This window comes from Drosophila suzukii, chromosome 2L (genome assembly GCF_043229965.1).
Source record: "Drosophila suzukii chromosome 2L, CBGP_Dsuzu_IsoJpt1.0, whole genome shotgun sequence".
Taxonomy (NCBI): Eukaryota; Metazoa; Arthropoda; class Insecta; order Diptera; family Drosophilidae; genus Drosophila; species Drosophila suzukii.
The window spans coordinates 8460224-8475638 of NC_092080.1; the positions used below are offsets into that span (position 1 = coordinate 8460224).

The 15415-nt window shown below is 38.3% G+C and overlaps 2 protein-coding genes and 1 pseudogene across 2 annotated transcripts; all 3 read right to left on the reverse strand.

Annotated features, from left to right (window-relative positions):
- On the reverse strand, nucleotides 1–9980 carry LOC108010458 (putative gustatory receptor 22d; annotated as a pseudogene).
- A 182-nt stretch (nucleotides 9981–10162) lies between these two features.
- Gr22b (Gustatory receptor 22b) lies at nucleotides 10163–11600 on the reverse strand. The gene is made up of 2 exons (XM_017079520.3): nucleotides 10596–11600; nucleotides 10163–10540 (listed from the first exon to the last, which is right to left on the reverse strand). Exons 1-2 carry the CDS (start codon nucleotides 11598–11600, stop codon nucleotides 10388–10390), a joined length of 1158 nt encoding a protein of 385 aa, XP_016935009.2. The 3' UTR covers nucleotides 10163–10387.
- Nucleotides 11601–13371: 1771 nt separating this feature from the next.
- Nucleotides 13372–14661, reverse strand: Gr22a (Gustatory receptor 22a). Its single transcript, XM_017079310.3, has 2 exons — nucleotides 13641–14661; nucleotides 13372–13588 (listed from the first exon to the last, which is right to left on the reverse strand). Exons 1-2 carry the CDS (start codon nucleotides 14659–14661, stop codon nucleotides 13425–13427), a joined length of 1185 nt encoding a protein of 394 aa, XP_016934799.2. The 3' UTR covers nucleotides 13372–13424.
- Nucleotides 14662–15415: the final 754 nt, after the last annotated feature.

Sequence of the window (15415 nt, forward strand, 5' to 3'; positions counted from 1 at the left end):
CTAAGTGACAGCTTTAAAGGGAAATTCAGACTAATTGAAAGCCTGGGGAATCACAAGTTCATAAAGTCAAATTGCACCAGGAAAAGCAAGTACAAAACGCTTGTGACAATCACTTGAAAGCCCATCTCCCGATTTATGTGAAATAATCCACAGTGAAGGAATTTCAGTCCCCGATGGCTGCAGTATTAGGAAAATGCTGAGATCTGCAAGATAATTAAACAAATTAATAGTAAAAGGGTATACTAGATTCGTCGGAAAGTATGTAACAGGCAGAAAGAAGCGTTTCCAACCCCATAAAGTATATATATTCTTGATCAGGATCACTTGCCGAGTCGATCTAGCCATGTCCGTCTGTCTGTCTGTCTGACCGTCCGGATGAACGCTGAGATCTCGGAAACTATAAAAGCTAGACTATTGGGATTTGGCATTCCAGAGCTTCTTACGCAGCGCAAATTTGTTTCAGCAGCGTGCCACGCCCACTCTAACGCCCAAAAACCGGATGGCGCCAAGCAACAGCGGAGAGGGCGAGAATACGACGTTTAGTTTTAAGACTGGAAAGAAGGAGGGACACGAACCGAAGGAGAAGCGATGTAAGCCTCCGCAACCAGCTGACGAGGTCAAAAACTCCAGCGAAAGACAAACAATAAAGTTTTCTGACTTATCCCAATCGGAAATCTGACATTTTCTTGGGTCACGGGCTGTTACGCAACATAAATTTGTTGATACGAACCTTAAATATCTCTGCGCTAGTCTCGTCGTTTAAGTAGCAAGTAGAACGGTCAAAAACAGTTTTGAAACTGTTATGGGAGTTATTTTTATCTGAAAGGTTGTCAAAATTAATAATTAACGAGAATATTTTTCTGTTTTTACTCCATGAAATTTTAAGTTATACATAAACTTAAAAAAAATAGGCATCGCCATATCTATGCTTCTGTCGAATGGATTTATTTATTTTATTTTTTTATAAATCGTATATAAATGGTATAATATCGTGATAAAAATGTGTAATCGTGTTGAGACCATAAAGAAAATCTCAATACTTTTCACAAAGAATCACTCATATATTCTTGATCAGGATCACTCACCCCATAAATGGGGAAATGTGTGTCGTGGGGGTTTTTTAGCGAAGGCGATCTTCATATCCAATTTAAGCAGGAAGTAGAACGGTCAAAAACAGTTTTGAAACTGTTATGGGAGTTATTTTTATCTGAAAGGTAAATCTTACACATTTAATGGCCCCCGCGTTCGTGTATGGTGTTAAATTGATAGTCGAGGTACTCGACTATAGCGTTCTTCCTTGTTTTTAAGTTATGTTGTAACGAACTGGAACCCATAAGTACAGGCTTAACTATTCAATTAGATATGCCAAAGAGCGTTTTGAAATATTGGCAAATAATGAAGAACTTAACACCATACACGAACGCGGGGCCATTAAATTTGTAAGATTTAATGGCATATGGCATAATGGCAGATGCGGCTATAGAAATTACTATATAAGCGGAAACTGAAGCTCACTTACTCAGTCTCTTGAGCAATACTGACGAGAACACAAAACACATTTTACAATGCTACTTAACCGACTTTCCTGTCCAAAGATCCTGTTTTTCATCGTCTGGATGTGTCTGGCATTGAACATGAAGACCGCCGAGGCCAAAAGATGCAAAGCAGGGGGATACTGTCCATAACTATTTCGTTAAAACTTAACCGATTTCGTTGCTTTTTTTTGCCAAATCCGCTTTATCTCTATATCTGAAGTGGTATAATGCTAAATTAGTATCATAAAATCGAGTTAGTACCTTAAATAACAATAAAAATGGTTATATAAAAAAAAAAATACCGTTATCTCTGCGAAAAATAATAATTTATTTTCAGGATCAGAGTCAGTTGTATACTTACATTTGTGAACGGGTGCCCTGAAGTCAACTTTATCGTTGGGAGCCTTTTCTGGCGTTCTAAGGGACTCTAACCATGCAAAAATGCATGGCTCATAGGACGATACAAAGCTTGAGTGGCCAGTGAAGCGAAAGAATCCCATAATAGGATAATGAGAATTCTCAGATCTACTCAGCACTGATCTAAGTTTTGGGTAGAAAGGTCTTTGGCAAAGATATTTACCCAGTAGCCTTCCGAAAGGCCATGTCACATGCTAAGTACAAGTTTTTATACCCGTTACTCGTAAAAGGGTGTACTAGATTCGTCGGAAAGTATGTAACAGGCAGAAGGAAGCGATTCCGACCCCATAAAGTATATATATTCTTGATCAGGATCACTAGCCGAGACGATCTAGCCATGTCGGTCTGTCCGTCTGTCTGTCCGGATGAACGCTGAGATCTCGGAAACTATGAGAGCTAGGCTATTGAGATTTGGCGTGCAGATTCCTGAGCTTCTTACGCAGCGCTAGTTTATTTCAGCAGAGTGCCACGCCCACTCTAACGCCCACTAGCCGCCCAAAACTGTGGCTCCTGCAGTTTTGATGCTAGAATAAAAATTTTAACTGAAATGTAATGTTCTCATCAATACCTATCGATTGACCCAAACGTAGCAAACTTTTTTGGATCAATCGATAGGTATTGACGAGACCAATACATTTCAGTTAAAATTTTTATTCTACCATCAAAACTGTGGAAGCCACAGTTTTGTGCGGTTTGTGGGCGTTAGAGTGGGCGTGGCACTCTGCTGAAAAAAACTTGCGCTGCGCAGGAACCTTAGGAATCTGCATGCATAATCCCAGTATTGTAGCTTGTATAGTTTCCGAGATCTCAGCGTTCATACGGACAGACGGACAGACAGACAGACGGACAGACGGACATGGCTAGATCGACTCGGCTAGTGATCCTGATCAAGAATATATATACTTTATGGGGTCGAAAACACTTCCTTCTGTCTGTTACATACTTTCCGACGAATATAGTATACCCTTTTACTCCACGAGTAACTGGTATAAAAACTTGTACTTAGCATGTGACATGGCCTTTCGGAAGGCTACTGGGTAAATATCTTTGCCAAAGACCTTTCTACCCAAAACTTAGATCAGTGCTGAGTAGATCTGAGAATTGTCATTATCCTATTATGGGATTCTTTCGCCTCACTGGCCACTCAAGCTTTGTATCGTCCTATGAGCCATGCATTTTTGCATGGTTAGAGTTCCTTAGAACGCCAGAAAAGGTTCCCAACGATAAAGTCGACTTCAGGGCACCCATTCACAAATGTAAGTATACAACTGACCCTGATCCTGAAAATAAATTATTATTTTTCGCAGAGATAAAGGTATTTTTTTTTTTATATAACCATTTTTATTGTTATTTAAGGTACTAACTCGATTTTATGATACTAATTTAGCATTATACCACTTCAGATATAGACATAAAGCGGATTTGGCAAAAAAAATCAGCGAAATCGGTTAAGTTTTAACGAAATAGTTATCGACAGCTTCCCCCTATTTTGCATTTTAAGGCCTCGGCGGTCTTCATGTTCAATGCCAGACAAATCCAGACGATGAAAAACAGGATCTTTGGACAGGAAAGTCGGTTAAGTAGCATTGTAAAATGGGTTCTGTGTTCTCGTCAGTATTGCTCAAGAGACTGAGTAACTGAGCTTCAGTTTCCGTTTATATAGTAGTTTCTATAGCCGCATCTAGTATTCTATAACACGAAGTGTATTATACCAATAAATCTTACACATTTAATGGCCCCGCGTTCGTGTATGGTGTTAAATTGATAGTCGAGGTACTCGACTATAGCGTTCTTCCTTGTTTTTATGTTATGTTGTAACGAACTGGAACCCAAAAGTACAGGCTTAACTATTCAATTATATATGCCAAAGAGCGTTTTGAAATATTGGAAAATTAAAAAGAACTTAACACCATACACGAACGCGGGGCCATTAAATTTGTAAGATTTAATGGTATAATACACTTCGTGTTACTGAATACCAGATGCGGCTATAGAAATTACTATATAAGCGGAAACTGAAGCTCAGTTACTCAGTCTCTTGAGCAATACTGACGAGAACACAAAACACATTTTACAATGCTACTTAACCGACTTTCCTGTCCAAAGATCCTGTTTTTCATCGTCTGGATTTGTCTGGCATTGAACATGAAGACCGCCGAGGCCTTAAAATGCAAAATAGGGGGAAGCTGTCGATAACTATTTCGTTAAAACTTAACCGATTTCGCTGATTTTTTTTGCCAAATCCGCTTTATGTCTATATCTGAAGTGGTATAATGCTAAATTAGTATCATAAAATCGAGTTAGTACCTTAAATAACAATAAAAATGGTTATATAAAAAAAAAAAATACCTTTATCTCTGCGAAAAATAATAATTTATTTTCAGGATCAGGGTCAGTTGTATACTTACATTTGTGAATGGGTGCCCTGAAGTCGACTTTATCGTTGGGAACCTTTTCTGGCGTTCTAAGGAACTCTAACCATGCAAAAATGCATGGCTCATAGGACGATACAAAGCTTGAGTGGCCTGTGAGGCGAAAGAATCCCATAATAGGATAATGACAATTCTCAGATCTACTCAGCACTGATCTAAGTTTTGGGTAGAAAGGTCTTTGGCAAAGATATTTACCCAGTAGCCTTCCGAAAGGCCATGTCACATGCTAAGTACAAGTTGTTATACCGGTTACTCGTAGAGTAAAAGGGTATACTAGATTCGTCGGAAAGTATGTAACAGGCAGAAGGAAGCGTTTCCGACCCCATAAAGTATATATATTCTTGATCAGGATCACTAGCCGAGTCGATCTAGCCATGTCCGTCTGTCCGTCTGTCCGTATGAACGCTGAGATCTCGGAAACTATACAAGCTACAATACTGGGATTATGCATGCAGATTCCAAAGATTCCTGCGCAGCGCAAGTTTTTTTCAGCAGAGTGCCACGCCCACTCTAACGCCCACAAACCGCCCAAAACTGTGGCTTCCACAGTTTTGATGGTAGAATAAAAATCTATCCTATGAGCCATGCATTTTTGCATGGTTAGAGTCCCTTAGAACGCCAGAAAAGGCTCCCAACGATAAAGTCGACTTCAGGGCACCCATTCACAAATGTTAGTATACAACTGACCGTGATCCTGAAAATAAATTATTATTTTTCGCAGAGATAGAGTTTTTTTTTTTTTAAATAACCATTTTTATTGTTATTTAAGGTACTAACTCGATTTTATGATACTAATTTAGCATTATACCACTTCAGATATAGAGATAAAGCGGATTTGGCAAAAAAAAAGCATCGAAATCGGTTAAGTTTTAACGAAATAGTTATCAACAGTATGATAAGAATTTAGAGCATTTTGTGGGTTTTCTAGCGACGGCGGTCTTCATATCCAATGCCAGACACATCCAGACGATGAAAAACAGGAGCTTTGGACAGGAAAGTCGGTTAAGTAGCATTGTAAAATGGGTTCTGTGTTCTCGTCAGTATTGCTCAAGAGACTGAGTAACTGAGCTTCAGTTTCCGTTTATATAGTAGTTTCTATAGCCGCATCTAGTATTCTATAACACGAAGTGTATTATACCAATAAATCTTACACATTTAATGGCCCCGCGTTCGTGTATGGTGTTAAATTGATAGTCGAGGTACTCGACTATAGCGTTCTTCCTTGTTTTTATGTTATGTTGTAACGAACTGGAACCCAAAAGTACAGGCTTAACTATTCAATTATATATGCCAAAGAGCGTTTTGAAATATTGGAAAATTAAAAAGAACTTAACACCATACACGAACGCGGGGCCATTAAATTTGTAAGATTTAATGGTATAATACACTTCGTGTTACTGAATACCAGATGCGGCTATAGAAATTACTATATAAGCGGAAACTGAAGCTCAGTTACTCAGTCTCTTGAGCAATACTGACGAGAACACAAAACACATTTTACAATGCTACTTAACCGACTTTCCTGTCCAAAGATCCTGTTTTTCATCGTCTGGATTTGTCTGGCATTGAACATGAAGACCGCCGAGGCCTTAAAATGCAAAATAGGGGGAAGCTGTCGATAACTATTTCGTTAAAACTTAACCGATTTCGCTGATTTTTTTTGCCAAATCCGCTTTATGTCTATATCTGAAGTGGTATAATGCTAAATTAGTATCATAAAATCGAGTTAGTACCTTAAATAACAATAAAAATGGTTATATAAAAAAAAAAATACCTTTATCTCTGCGAAAAATAATAATTTATTTTCAGGATCAGGGTCAGTTGTATACTTACATTTGTGAATGGGTGCCCTGAAGTCGACTTTATCGTTGGGAACCTTTTCTGGCGTTCTAAGGAACTCTAACCATGCAAAAATGCATGGCTCATAGGACGATACAAAGCTTGAGTGGCCAGTGAGGCGAAAGAATCCCATAATAGGATAATGAGAATTCTCAGATCTACTCAGCACTGATCTAAGTTTTGGGTAGAAAGGTCTTTGGCAAAGATATTTACCCAGTAGCCTTCCGAAAGGCCATGTCACATGCTAAGTACAAGTTGTTATACCGGTTACTCGTAGAGTAAAAGGGTATACTAGATTCGTCGGAAAGTATGTAACAGGCAGAAGGAAGCGTTTCCGACCCCATAAAGTATATATATTCTTGATCAGGATCACTAGCCGAGTCGATCTAGCCATGTCCGTCTGTCCGTCTGTCCGTATGAACGCTGAGATCTCGGAAACTATACAAGCTACAATACTGGGATTATGCATGCAGATTCCAAAGATTCCTGCGCAGCGCAAGTTTTTTTCAGCAGAGTGCCACGCCCACTCTAACGCCCACAAACCGCCCAAAACTGTGGCTTCCACAGTTTTGATGGTAGAATAAAAATCTATCCTATGAGCCATGCATTTTTGCATGGTTAGAGTCCCTTAGAACTCCAGAAAAGGCTCCCAACGATAAAGTCGACTTCAGGGCACCCATTCACAAATGTTAGTATACAACTGACCGTGATCCTGAAAATAAATTATTATTTTTCGCAGAGATAGAGTTTTTTTTTTTTTAAATAACCATTTTTATTGTTATTTAAGGTACTAACTCGATTTTATGATACTAATTTAGCATTATACCACTTCAGATATAGAGATAAAGCGGATTTGGCAAAAAAAAAGCATCGAAATCGGTTAAGTTTTAACGAAATAGTTATCAACAGTATGATAAGAATTTAGAGCATTTTGTGGGTTTTCTAGCGACGGCGGTCTTCATATCCAATGCCAGACACATCCAGACGATGAAAAACAGGAGCTTTGGACAGGAAAGTCGGTTAAGTAGCATTGTAAAATGGGTTCTGTGTTCTCGTCAGTATTGCTCAAGAGACTGAGTAACTGAGCTTCAGTTTCCGTTTATATAGTAGTTTCTATAGCCGCATCTAGTATTCTATAACACGAAGTGTATTATACCAATAAATCTTACACATTTAATGGCCCCGCGTTCGTGTATGGTGTTAAATTGATAGTCGAGGTACTCGACTATAGCGTTCTTCCTTGTTTTTATGTTATGTTGTAACGAACTGGAACCCAAAAGTACAGGCTTAACTATTCAATTATATATGCCAAAGAGCGTTTTGAAATATTGGAAAATTAAAAAGAACTTAACACCATACACGAACGCGGGGCCATTAAATTTGTAAGATTTAATGGTATAATACACTTCGTGTTACTGAATACCAGATGCGGCTATAGAAATTACTATATAAGCGGAAACTGAAGCTCAGTTACTCAGTCTCTTGAGCAATACTGACGAGAACACAAAACACATTTTACAATGCTACTTAACCGACTTTCCTGTCCAAAGATCCTGTTTTTCATCGTCTGGATTTGTCTGGCATTGAACATGAAGACCGCCGAGGCCTTAAAATGCAAAATAGGGGGAAGCTGTCGATAACTATTTCGTTAAAACTTAACCGATTTCGCTGATTTTTTTTGCCAAATCCGCTTTATGTCTATATCTGAAGTCGTATAATGCTAAATTAGTATCATAAAATCGAGTTAGTACCTTAAATAACAATAAAAATGGTTATGTAAAAAAAAAACCCCTATCTCTGCGAAAAATAATAATTTATTTTCAGGATCAGGGTCAGTTGTATACTTACATTTGTGAATGGGTGCCCTGAAGTCGACTTTATCGTTGGGAACCTTTTCTGGCGTTCTAAGGAACTCTAACCATGCAAAAATGCATGGCTCATAGGACGATACAAAGCTTGAGTGGCCAGTGAGGCGAAAGAATCCCATAATAGGATAATGAGAATTCTCAGATCTACTCAGCACTGATCTAAGTTTTGGGTAGAAAGGTCTTTGGCAAAGATATTTACCCAGTAGCCTTCCGAAAGGCCATGTCACATGCTAAGTAAAAGTTGTTATACCGGTTACTCGTAGAGTAAAAGGGTATACTAGATTCGTCGGAAAGTATGTAACAGGCAGAAGGAAGCGTTTTCGACCCCATAAAGTATACATACTCTTGATCAGGATCACTAGCCATGTCCGTCTGTCCGTCTGTCTGTCTGTCCGGATGAACGCTGAGATCTCAGAAACTATAAGAGCTAGGCTATTGAGATTTGGCGTGCAGATTCCTGAGCTTCTTACGCAGCGCAAGTTTTTTTCAGCAGAGTGCCACACCCACTCTAACGCCCACTAGCCGCCCAAAACTGTGGCTCCTACAGTTTTGATGCTAGAATAAAAATTTTAACTGAAATGTATTGTTCTCATCAATACCTATCGATAGACCTAAAAAAGTTTGCCACGCCCACTTTAACGCCCACAAATCGCACAAACGTGGTCGGAAAGTTGGTGGGAAAATAATATGAAAGAAATTATAGCTTCGGTGTTTTCTGACATATATACTATTGGGAATACCATTTTTTGTATTTTTAAATTTAATAAATATAACTGCAAGGGTATACAAGCTTCGGCTTGCCGAAGTTAACTTCCTTTCTTGTTTTCTAGTTGAAAACAAGGAAGAACGCTATAGTGGAGTACCTCGACTATCAGATACCCGTTACTCAGCTAATGGGACCAAAGGGAAATGGAGATATGCAAGCAGCAAAGCGAGAAAGCGGAAGACAGATTTAAGTTTTATGGACGCTAGAGTGGGCGTAGCAAACTTTTTTGACTCAATCGATAGGTATTGACGAGACCAATACATTTCAGTTAACATTTTGTATCTAGCATAAAAATTGTGCGCGCCACAGGTTTGGGAGGTTTGTGGGCGTTAGAGTGGGCGTGGCAAACTTTATTTTTGGTCAATCGATAGGTATTGACGAGAACAATACATTTCAGTTAAAATTTTTATTCCAGCATCAAAACTGTAGGAGCCACAGTTTTGGGCGGTTTGTGGGCGTTAGAGTGGGCGTGTCACTCTGCTGAAACAAACTTGCGCTGCGCAGGAATCTCAGGAATCCGCATGCCTAATCCCAGTATTGTAGCTTGTATAGTTTCCGAGATCTCAGCGTTCATACGGACAGACGGACGGACGGACAGACGGACAGACGGACATGGCTAGATCGACTCGACTAGTGATCCTGATCAAGATTATATATGGGGTCGGAAACGCTTCTTTCTGCCTGTTACATACTTTCCGACGAATCTAGTACACCCTTTTACTCTACGTGTAACGGGTATAAACAGTCCTACGACTACTAGGAAACCCTTCTGGATTACATAACTATCGAATGTGGGACTCTCCACGGCAGCAGAGCAAAAGTACAAAAGTACCCTCCAGATTCCTGCTCCTCCAGAAGGTTCGCAAATGCATCGTATATATGGTCATCACTCCGAGTATTCCCAATAGCAGCACACAATTTCTCTGGAAGACCACGTTTTCCTGGCTCTATCCGTTCAGTAAAAATCCGTAAAGGATAAACCACTTCGAGCGATGCAATCTCCTCTGCTTCCGTTCATACTTATGGTAAATGGAAATAATCCAAGCAGCCAGGAGCTGTACAAAATGGAAATTAGGATAATGTATACCAACTTTTGTCTGAAACCACTACGAGCTCGGAACATCGCTAAACGACTGACCAACCAATAACACCAATCACCCTCAAATAATTGAAATCGATTAATGTTAACGTCATTAATGTAGAGAAAGGCTTCCATTGCTTCCGTAAATTTATTTATTGATTATTAATAGTTTATACTTCGATTGATACACTTCATTGATACAGATTATATACTTAAGTTGACACATTAATTATTACTGAGACACACGCGACCTTCCTCTGCTGATGCTCAATCTCTACTCTCTTGCGCATTTTTCACGCTTTTTAACACTACCGAAAAATGTTACGGAACAGAACAACTGATCTGTTATTAATACAGCGGTCCGTTGACTCAACAAGATTTTTTCACCAAAAATTTTAATATTTACCCTATTTAATCATTTGGTTATTTTCTAAGCTAAAACGTTTTCCTTACAAGTTCATATAATCAAACTGAACTAAATATAGCAAATATAAAATACTGTTTATGATCATGCGGAAACCCATTTTGTAGTTTACAGAAAAAAGTCCACACAGTTTAAACTGAAACTTGCGATGACTGCACAGCCATGCGAACTCATTCACCTGTTGGAAATAGTATTAATTATATATAACAATACATTTCAATATAAGTACTCACACTTCTTTCTAGCTGATCATCCTTATAATCAAGATCACTAAAAAGTTGCAGAAGGTTTGAGGTTTTTTGACCAGCTTTTTCTGTGAGATTACATATGGTAATAGTCAACCAGAAGTCCCAACTATTTATGAGCAAAGATTGCGGAAATGCTATCAAAAAGAACGAGTATTTACGCATACTTATTCCATACACTATTAAGAAATAGATGACCACAATATTGCCAGCTAACCAAGATGTTAGAATTAGGATCATATGGAGTTCGTAGGCAGCTATCAATTTCTTATTTAGCTCCAAAAGACGATTGTACAAGAAGAGAAGCCCTTTAATCCTAGATGATGTTGCAGTGGGATTGAGTTTCATTCGGTTCACTTGTTCCTTAAGTTGTTCGTTAATCATCCAAACGTAACGATAGATTAACAAGATTCCGACATAATAGTGCATGATGTTTAAATTGAGGGAAACTTGGAAAACACAGCTCAGGAGAACCAACCAAAAATGGGGTTCGTTTCCAGGCATTCCGTAGTTGATCGTCAAGAAACATATAAGCTGACCCATTATAGTAAAACATTTTTGAATCACAAAACAATTAAATGTTTGACAGCTGGTTTTATTTAGCTCCTTAAATTCTTTATGCTCCAGGTCTAACAGTTCTTTGAAAATTCTCTGCACTTTCTTGCTTTTCCAAAAATTCATAAAATGTATAAGAACAGCTGAAAAAGTGCTCATCAATGCAATTACAATGTTTATGCTCTCCAGCACAGGATTTCGCTCGAAGGCTTCTAGTTTTTTTCTCTGCTGATGTTGAGTTCCAATAATTACCAGGAGAAACATAAGGAAATAATTGATGATCAAGCCATAGCAAATAAGCCATCTAGAGCGTCTTAGTTGAAATCTTCCGGAGTCAAAAGTGAAGGGAAATAAGCCAAGTAGCCAGGATCCATATAAAACTGTCTTAAGGATGAGACTTGCCAAATAAGGGCGAAATTCGCGCCGTGAACCAAACATTTCCGAACACGAAAGGGAAATGAATTAGTTAAATGGAAGAAATAGCTGGAAAAAGTGTGGGAGAGTCACTAAACGATGTACTGATGGCTGTCAAAGCTAACAATCTATATAATTGCTATTAGCTTTATTAATACAGCGATGAAGTATCGATTTGGGGCGAGCAAGCAATGTCAGAATTGAAGTCAACTTACAATACACATTTGAATTTCTTGAAATCCAGAAAGATAAAATTGTTTTAATTTATAAAAAGCTTTTACAAGTTCATATAATCAAACTGAACTAAATAAATCAAATATAGAAAATTGGTTGTGATCATTTGAAAACCCATCTCATAATTTATCGACAAAAATCCGCACAGCTGAAATCGGAATTTTCGGTGACTTCCCAGCCAGGCGAATTCATTTAACTGCAGAAAAAATACTTGTTTATTTATTTATGGAGCAATACTCTAAATACATACATTTCTTTCTAGTTCGACATCTTTTTGCTTAAGATCAGTAAAACGTTTTAGGACAGTTGAGGTGTTTCTACCAGCTTCCTCCGTGAGTTCGCATACAACTATGTTCAACCAAAAATCCCAAATATTTATTAGCACACAGTACGAGAGAACCATAAAAGTACTATCCATGCTGGTTCCAAACACAATAAGGAAATATATGATCACAATATTTCCTGCTAAACCAACTGTTAGCGTCATAGTCATCTGTAACTCGTAGGTCGCTACTAGTTTCTTACTTAGCATCAAAAGCCGTTGGTACAACGAGAGAAGTTCGCGAATTCTTGAGGAGTTTGTCAAGGGATTTTTATTAAGTTGGTCGGCTAGTTCTTCGAGTTGACCATTGATTGTCCAAACATAGCGATAGATAAAAAGGACTATAGTATAATATTGTATGCTGATAAGACTCATGCCCAACTGTATCAAACAAGTGATGATTATTTGGATTGTGTATGGTCTATTTCCAGGCAATCCGTAATTCAATATAAACAGGGATACTAATTGCCCCATCAAAGTTATAGACTTTTGTATTACATAACGGTTAAATTTTGGGCAGTTACTTTTCGTCAGACCATCAAAGTCCTGGTACTCAAGAGTTAAAAGTTCATTGGCAATCTCCTGAACTTTTTTTGCTTCCCCAAAAATTCATAAAATACATCACGACGGTTGAGAAGATGTCCATTATTCCAGTACACTCGTATATCATGTTTAGGACAGGACTTTGTTCAAGGACTTCCAGGGACTTTCTCTGACTTTCGTAGAAAACCATCACGCTCAGGAGAAAACAATTCACTGCTATGCCATAGAATAGCAGCCATCGAGACCGCTTTAACTGAAATTTTCGTGAAAGTAAAGTGAAGGGTAAAAGTCCAAATAGTACGGATCCATATAGAACTGCCTTCAAGATTAACCAAGCCAAACGGCGAAAAAATTCGCGACGTAAACCCGACATTTCAAACTCCGAGTGAAAAGCAAAATGGTGAAATCAATTGAGCAAATGTAAACAAACGCATACAAACTAATTAGTCACTAAATGAAGTGCTGATAGACAATGTAGTCAACCATCTATATAAACCTTTTTAGAGTAATTAATACGCTGATGAAATATCGATTTAAAACCAAACAATAATGTCGGAAATATCCTTACAAATTACAAATGGGGTACCAATAATTTGTAAGGGTGAATAAGTAGGATTGCTGTGCCAACAATCAAATTAATAACCCTAACAAGGAAATGAAAACGACATTTTAAATAAGGTATATTTAATATCCGTTAAAAGAAAATATTCATAGCTTTGTTCAAAATTAGGTCCTGTCAATCTCTTCAATCAATCTGATTTGAATTTTAAATTCATGTAATCGAATTGCACCAAGAAATGTACATATAAAATGTTGGTGATAATCATGTGGAAGCCCATCTCGTAGTTAATGTCGAATAAACCAAGGTGGCGAATTCTCAGCCTACGGTGACTGCAGAAAAATGTGAACTCAGCTATCTGAGGGAAAATAAAAGATTAGAATATTATTCTGAAAGATATACCCACTTACTCTTTTTTCTAGTTCCTTGTCCATACCTTCAATGTCGTTGAATAACTTCAAGATCATGGAGGTTTTTTGTCCCGTACTCTCGGCCAAATCACAAGAGGCGATGCCCAGCCAAAGATCCCAAAAGTTGATGATGAGGGCTTGAGGAAAAAGCAGAATCATCACTACCAGCGAGAATCTTTTGATGTTGATCCAACAAATGACCAGGACATGTCCCACAATAATGTTGGCCGACAACAGGGTGGCCATAAAAAATGTAACCTGGATGTCGTAAATGGCGGCCAGGCGGGAGTTTATATCCAAAAGGCGACCATAAAGCCAAAGGAGCTTTTGGATTCGCTCAGGATCCACTATTTCACCTCTCTTCAGTTTACTGGCCATATCCAAGAGTTGTCCATTGATAATCCATACAAATCGATAAATATATATCACTGCCAGGTGAAAGTGCATTATCACCATTAAAACCTCCAGCTGAACAATGTAGATGCACACTGCCTCATGAAAAACCACTTTGCTATCCGGTATTCCAAAGTAAATCACCAAAGAGGAACCAATCTCCATGATTACCACCAGACCCTTTTCGATCACATACCTATCGAATTGACGACATTCTCCGAGGATGAGCTTACTAAAGTGACGGTCCTCTAGCATCAGGAGTTCATTCAGAGCAGCAAGTAATTCCTTTGAATTCCAGAAGGTTTGCCAATGAGTTATTATTGTGGTTATTAAGCTTATAACCTCCACGAGTTCCTCGACCTCTTTTACCAAGGGATTCCGCTCAAAGACTTCCACTTTAACGGAATTGTGATCATCAGTAGATGGCAGCAAGGCCAAAACCATCAGACTTATGTTTAAAACCAAACCATAAGCCAAAAGCCACTTGGAACGATGCAGTTTCCTTTTCCTCAAGTCAAATGTGAATGGAAATAGTCCGAGGACCCAGGATACGTACAACGTTGCTTTCAGGGTGAAATGGGCCAACCTCTGGCGAATGCGATGGACGCGTTTCGGTTGTAACATTATTGAAGTTCAACTGGGAGTAGTTTGTGAAACGGAAATTACCCACCGGAGCCAAAGGAACATTGGGTGGCGAAGGGTTGATAGGAAAATGATGGTCAACCAGATAAGCAAATTAATTATTCGAAACTATTGGTCAAGGGATTGGACTTTGCCTTTTTAGGCGTGAGCAGTAGGACACATTAATTAGAATTAATACGATAAATCTGTAGATTTACTAGAGCATTTTCAGACATTTAGAATTTAATTAAATTAAATTAAGCTATGACTAAATGAATTATTGCTGGCGAAAATGGATAACTGGCTAATCGTCAACGATGAATACCTGTTTGACATTTTGCTAACCGGACATCCTCTTTTTACTGTTCCTTATTGGCTGCAACAAACTTTCGAATGGTTAAACTTGTTTTCCCAATCCGCCTGCAGTTTCTGACACTGTTGCAAAGTTAACGCTTTTCCAACTACCTTTTACTTTGGCAGTTATGTTAGCTAGAAAACTTTTAGCAGCTGTCACCTGAACTTCCATTATTTTCCCTTTTCATTACTGGTGTTTTTTGGCACCTTTTAAAAACTTTTTCAGGCAGAATGCAAGTGACAATAGCCTCTGGCCATTTTATAAGAAGATCAGAGTGCTTAATTCGAGTAATCCGAGAAGATGAATAAAGTCAAAAATTAATCTCTGCGCAATCATATTTCAATTAATTTGAAAGCACATTTCCATCGAAATAACTTGTACATTTTTAAGCAGATTTATTCC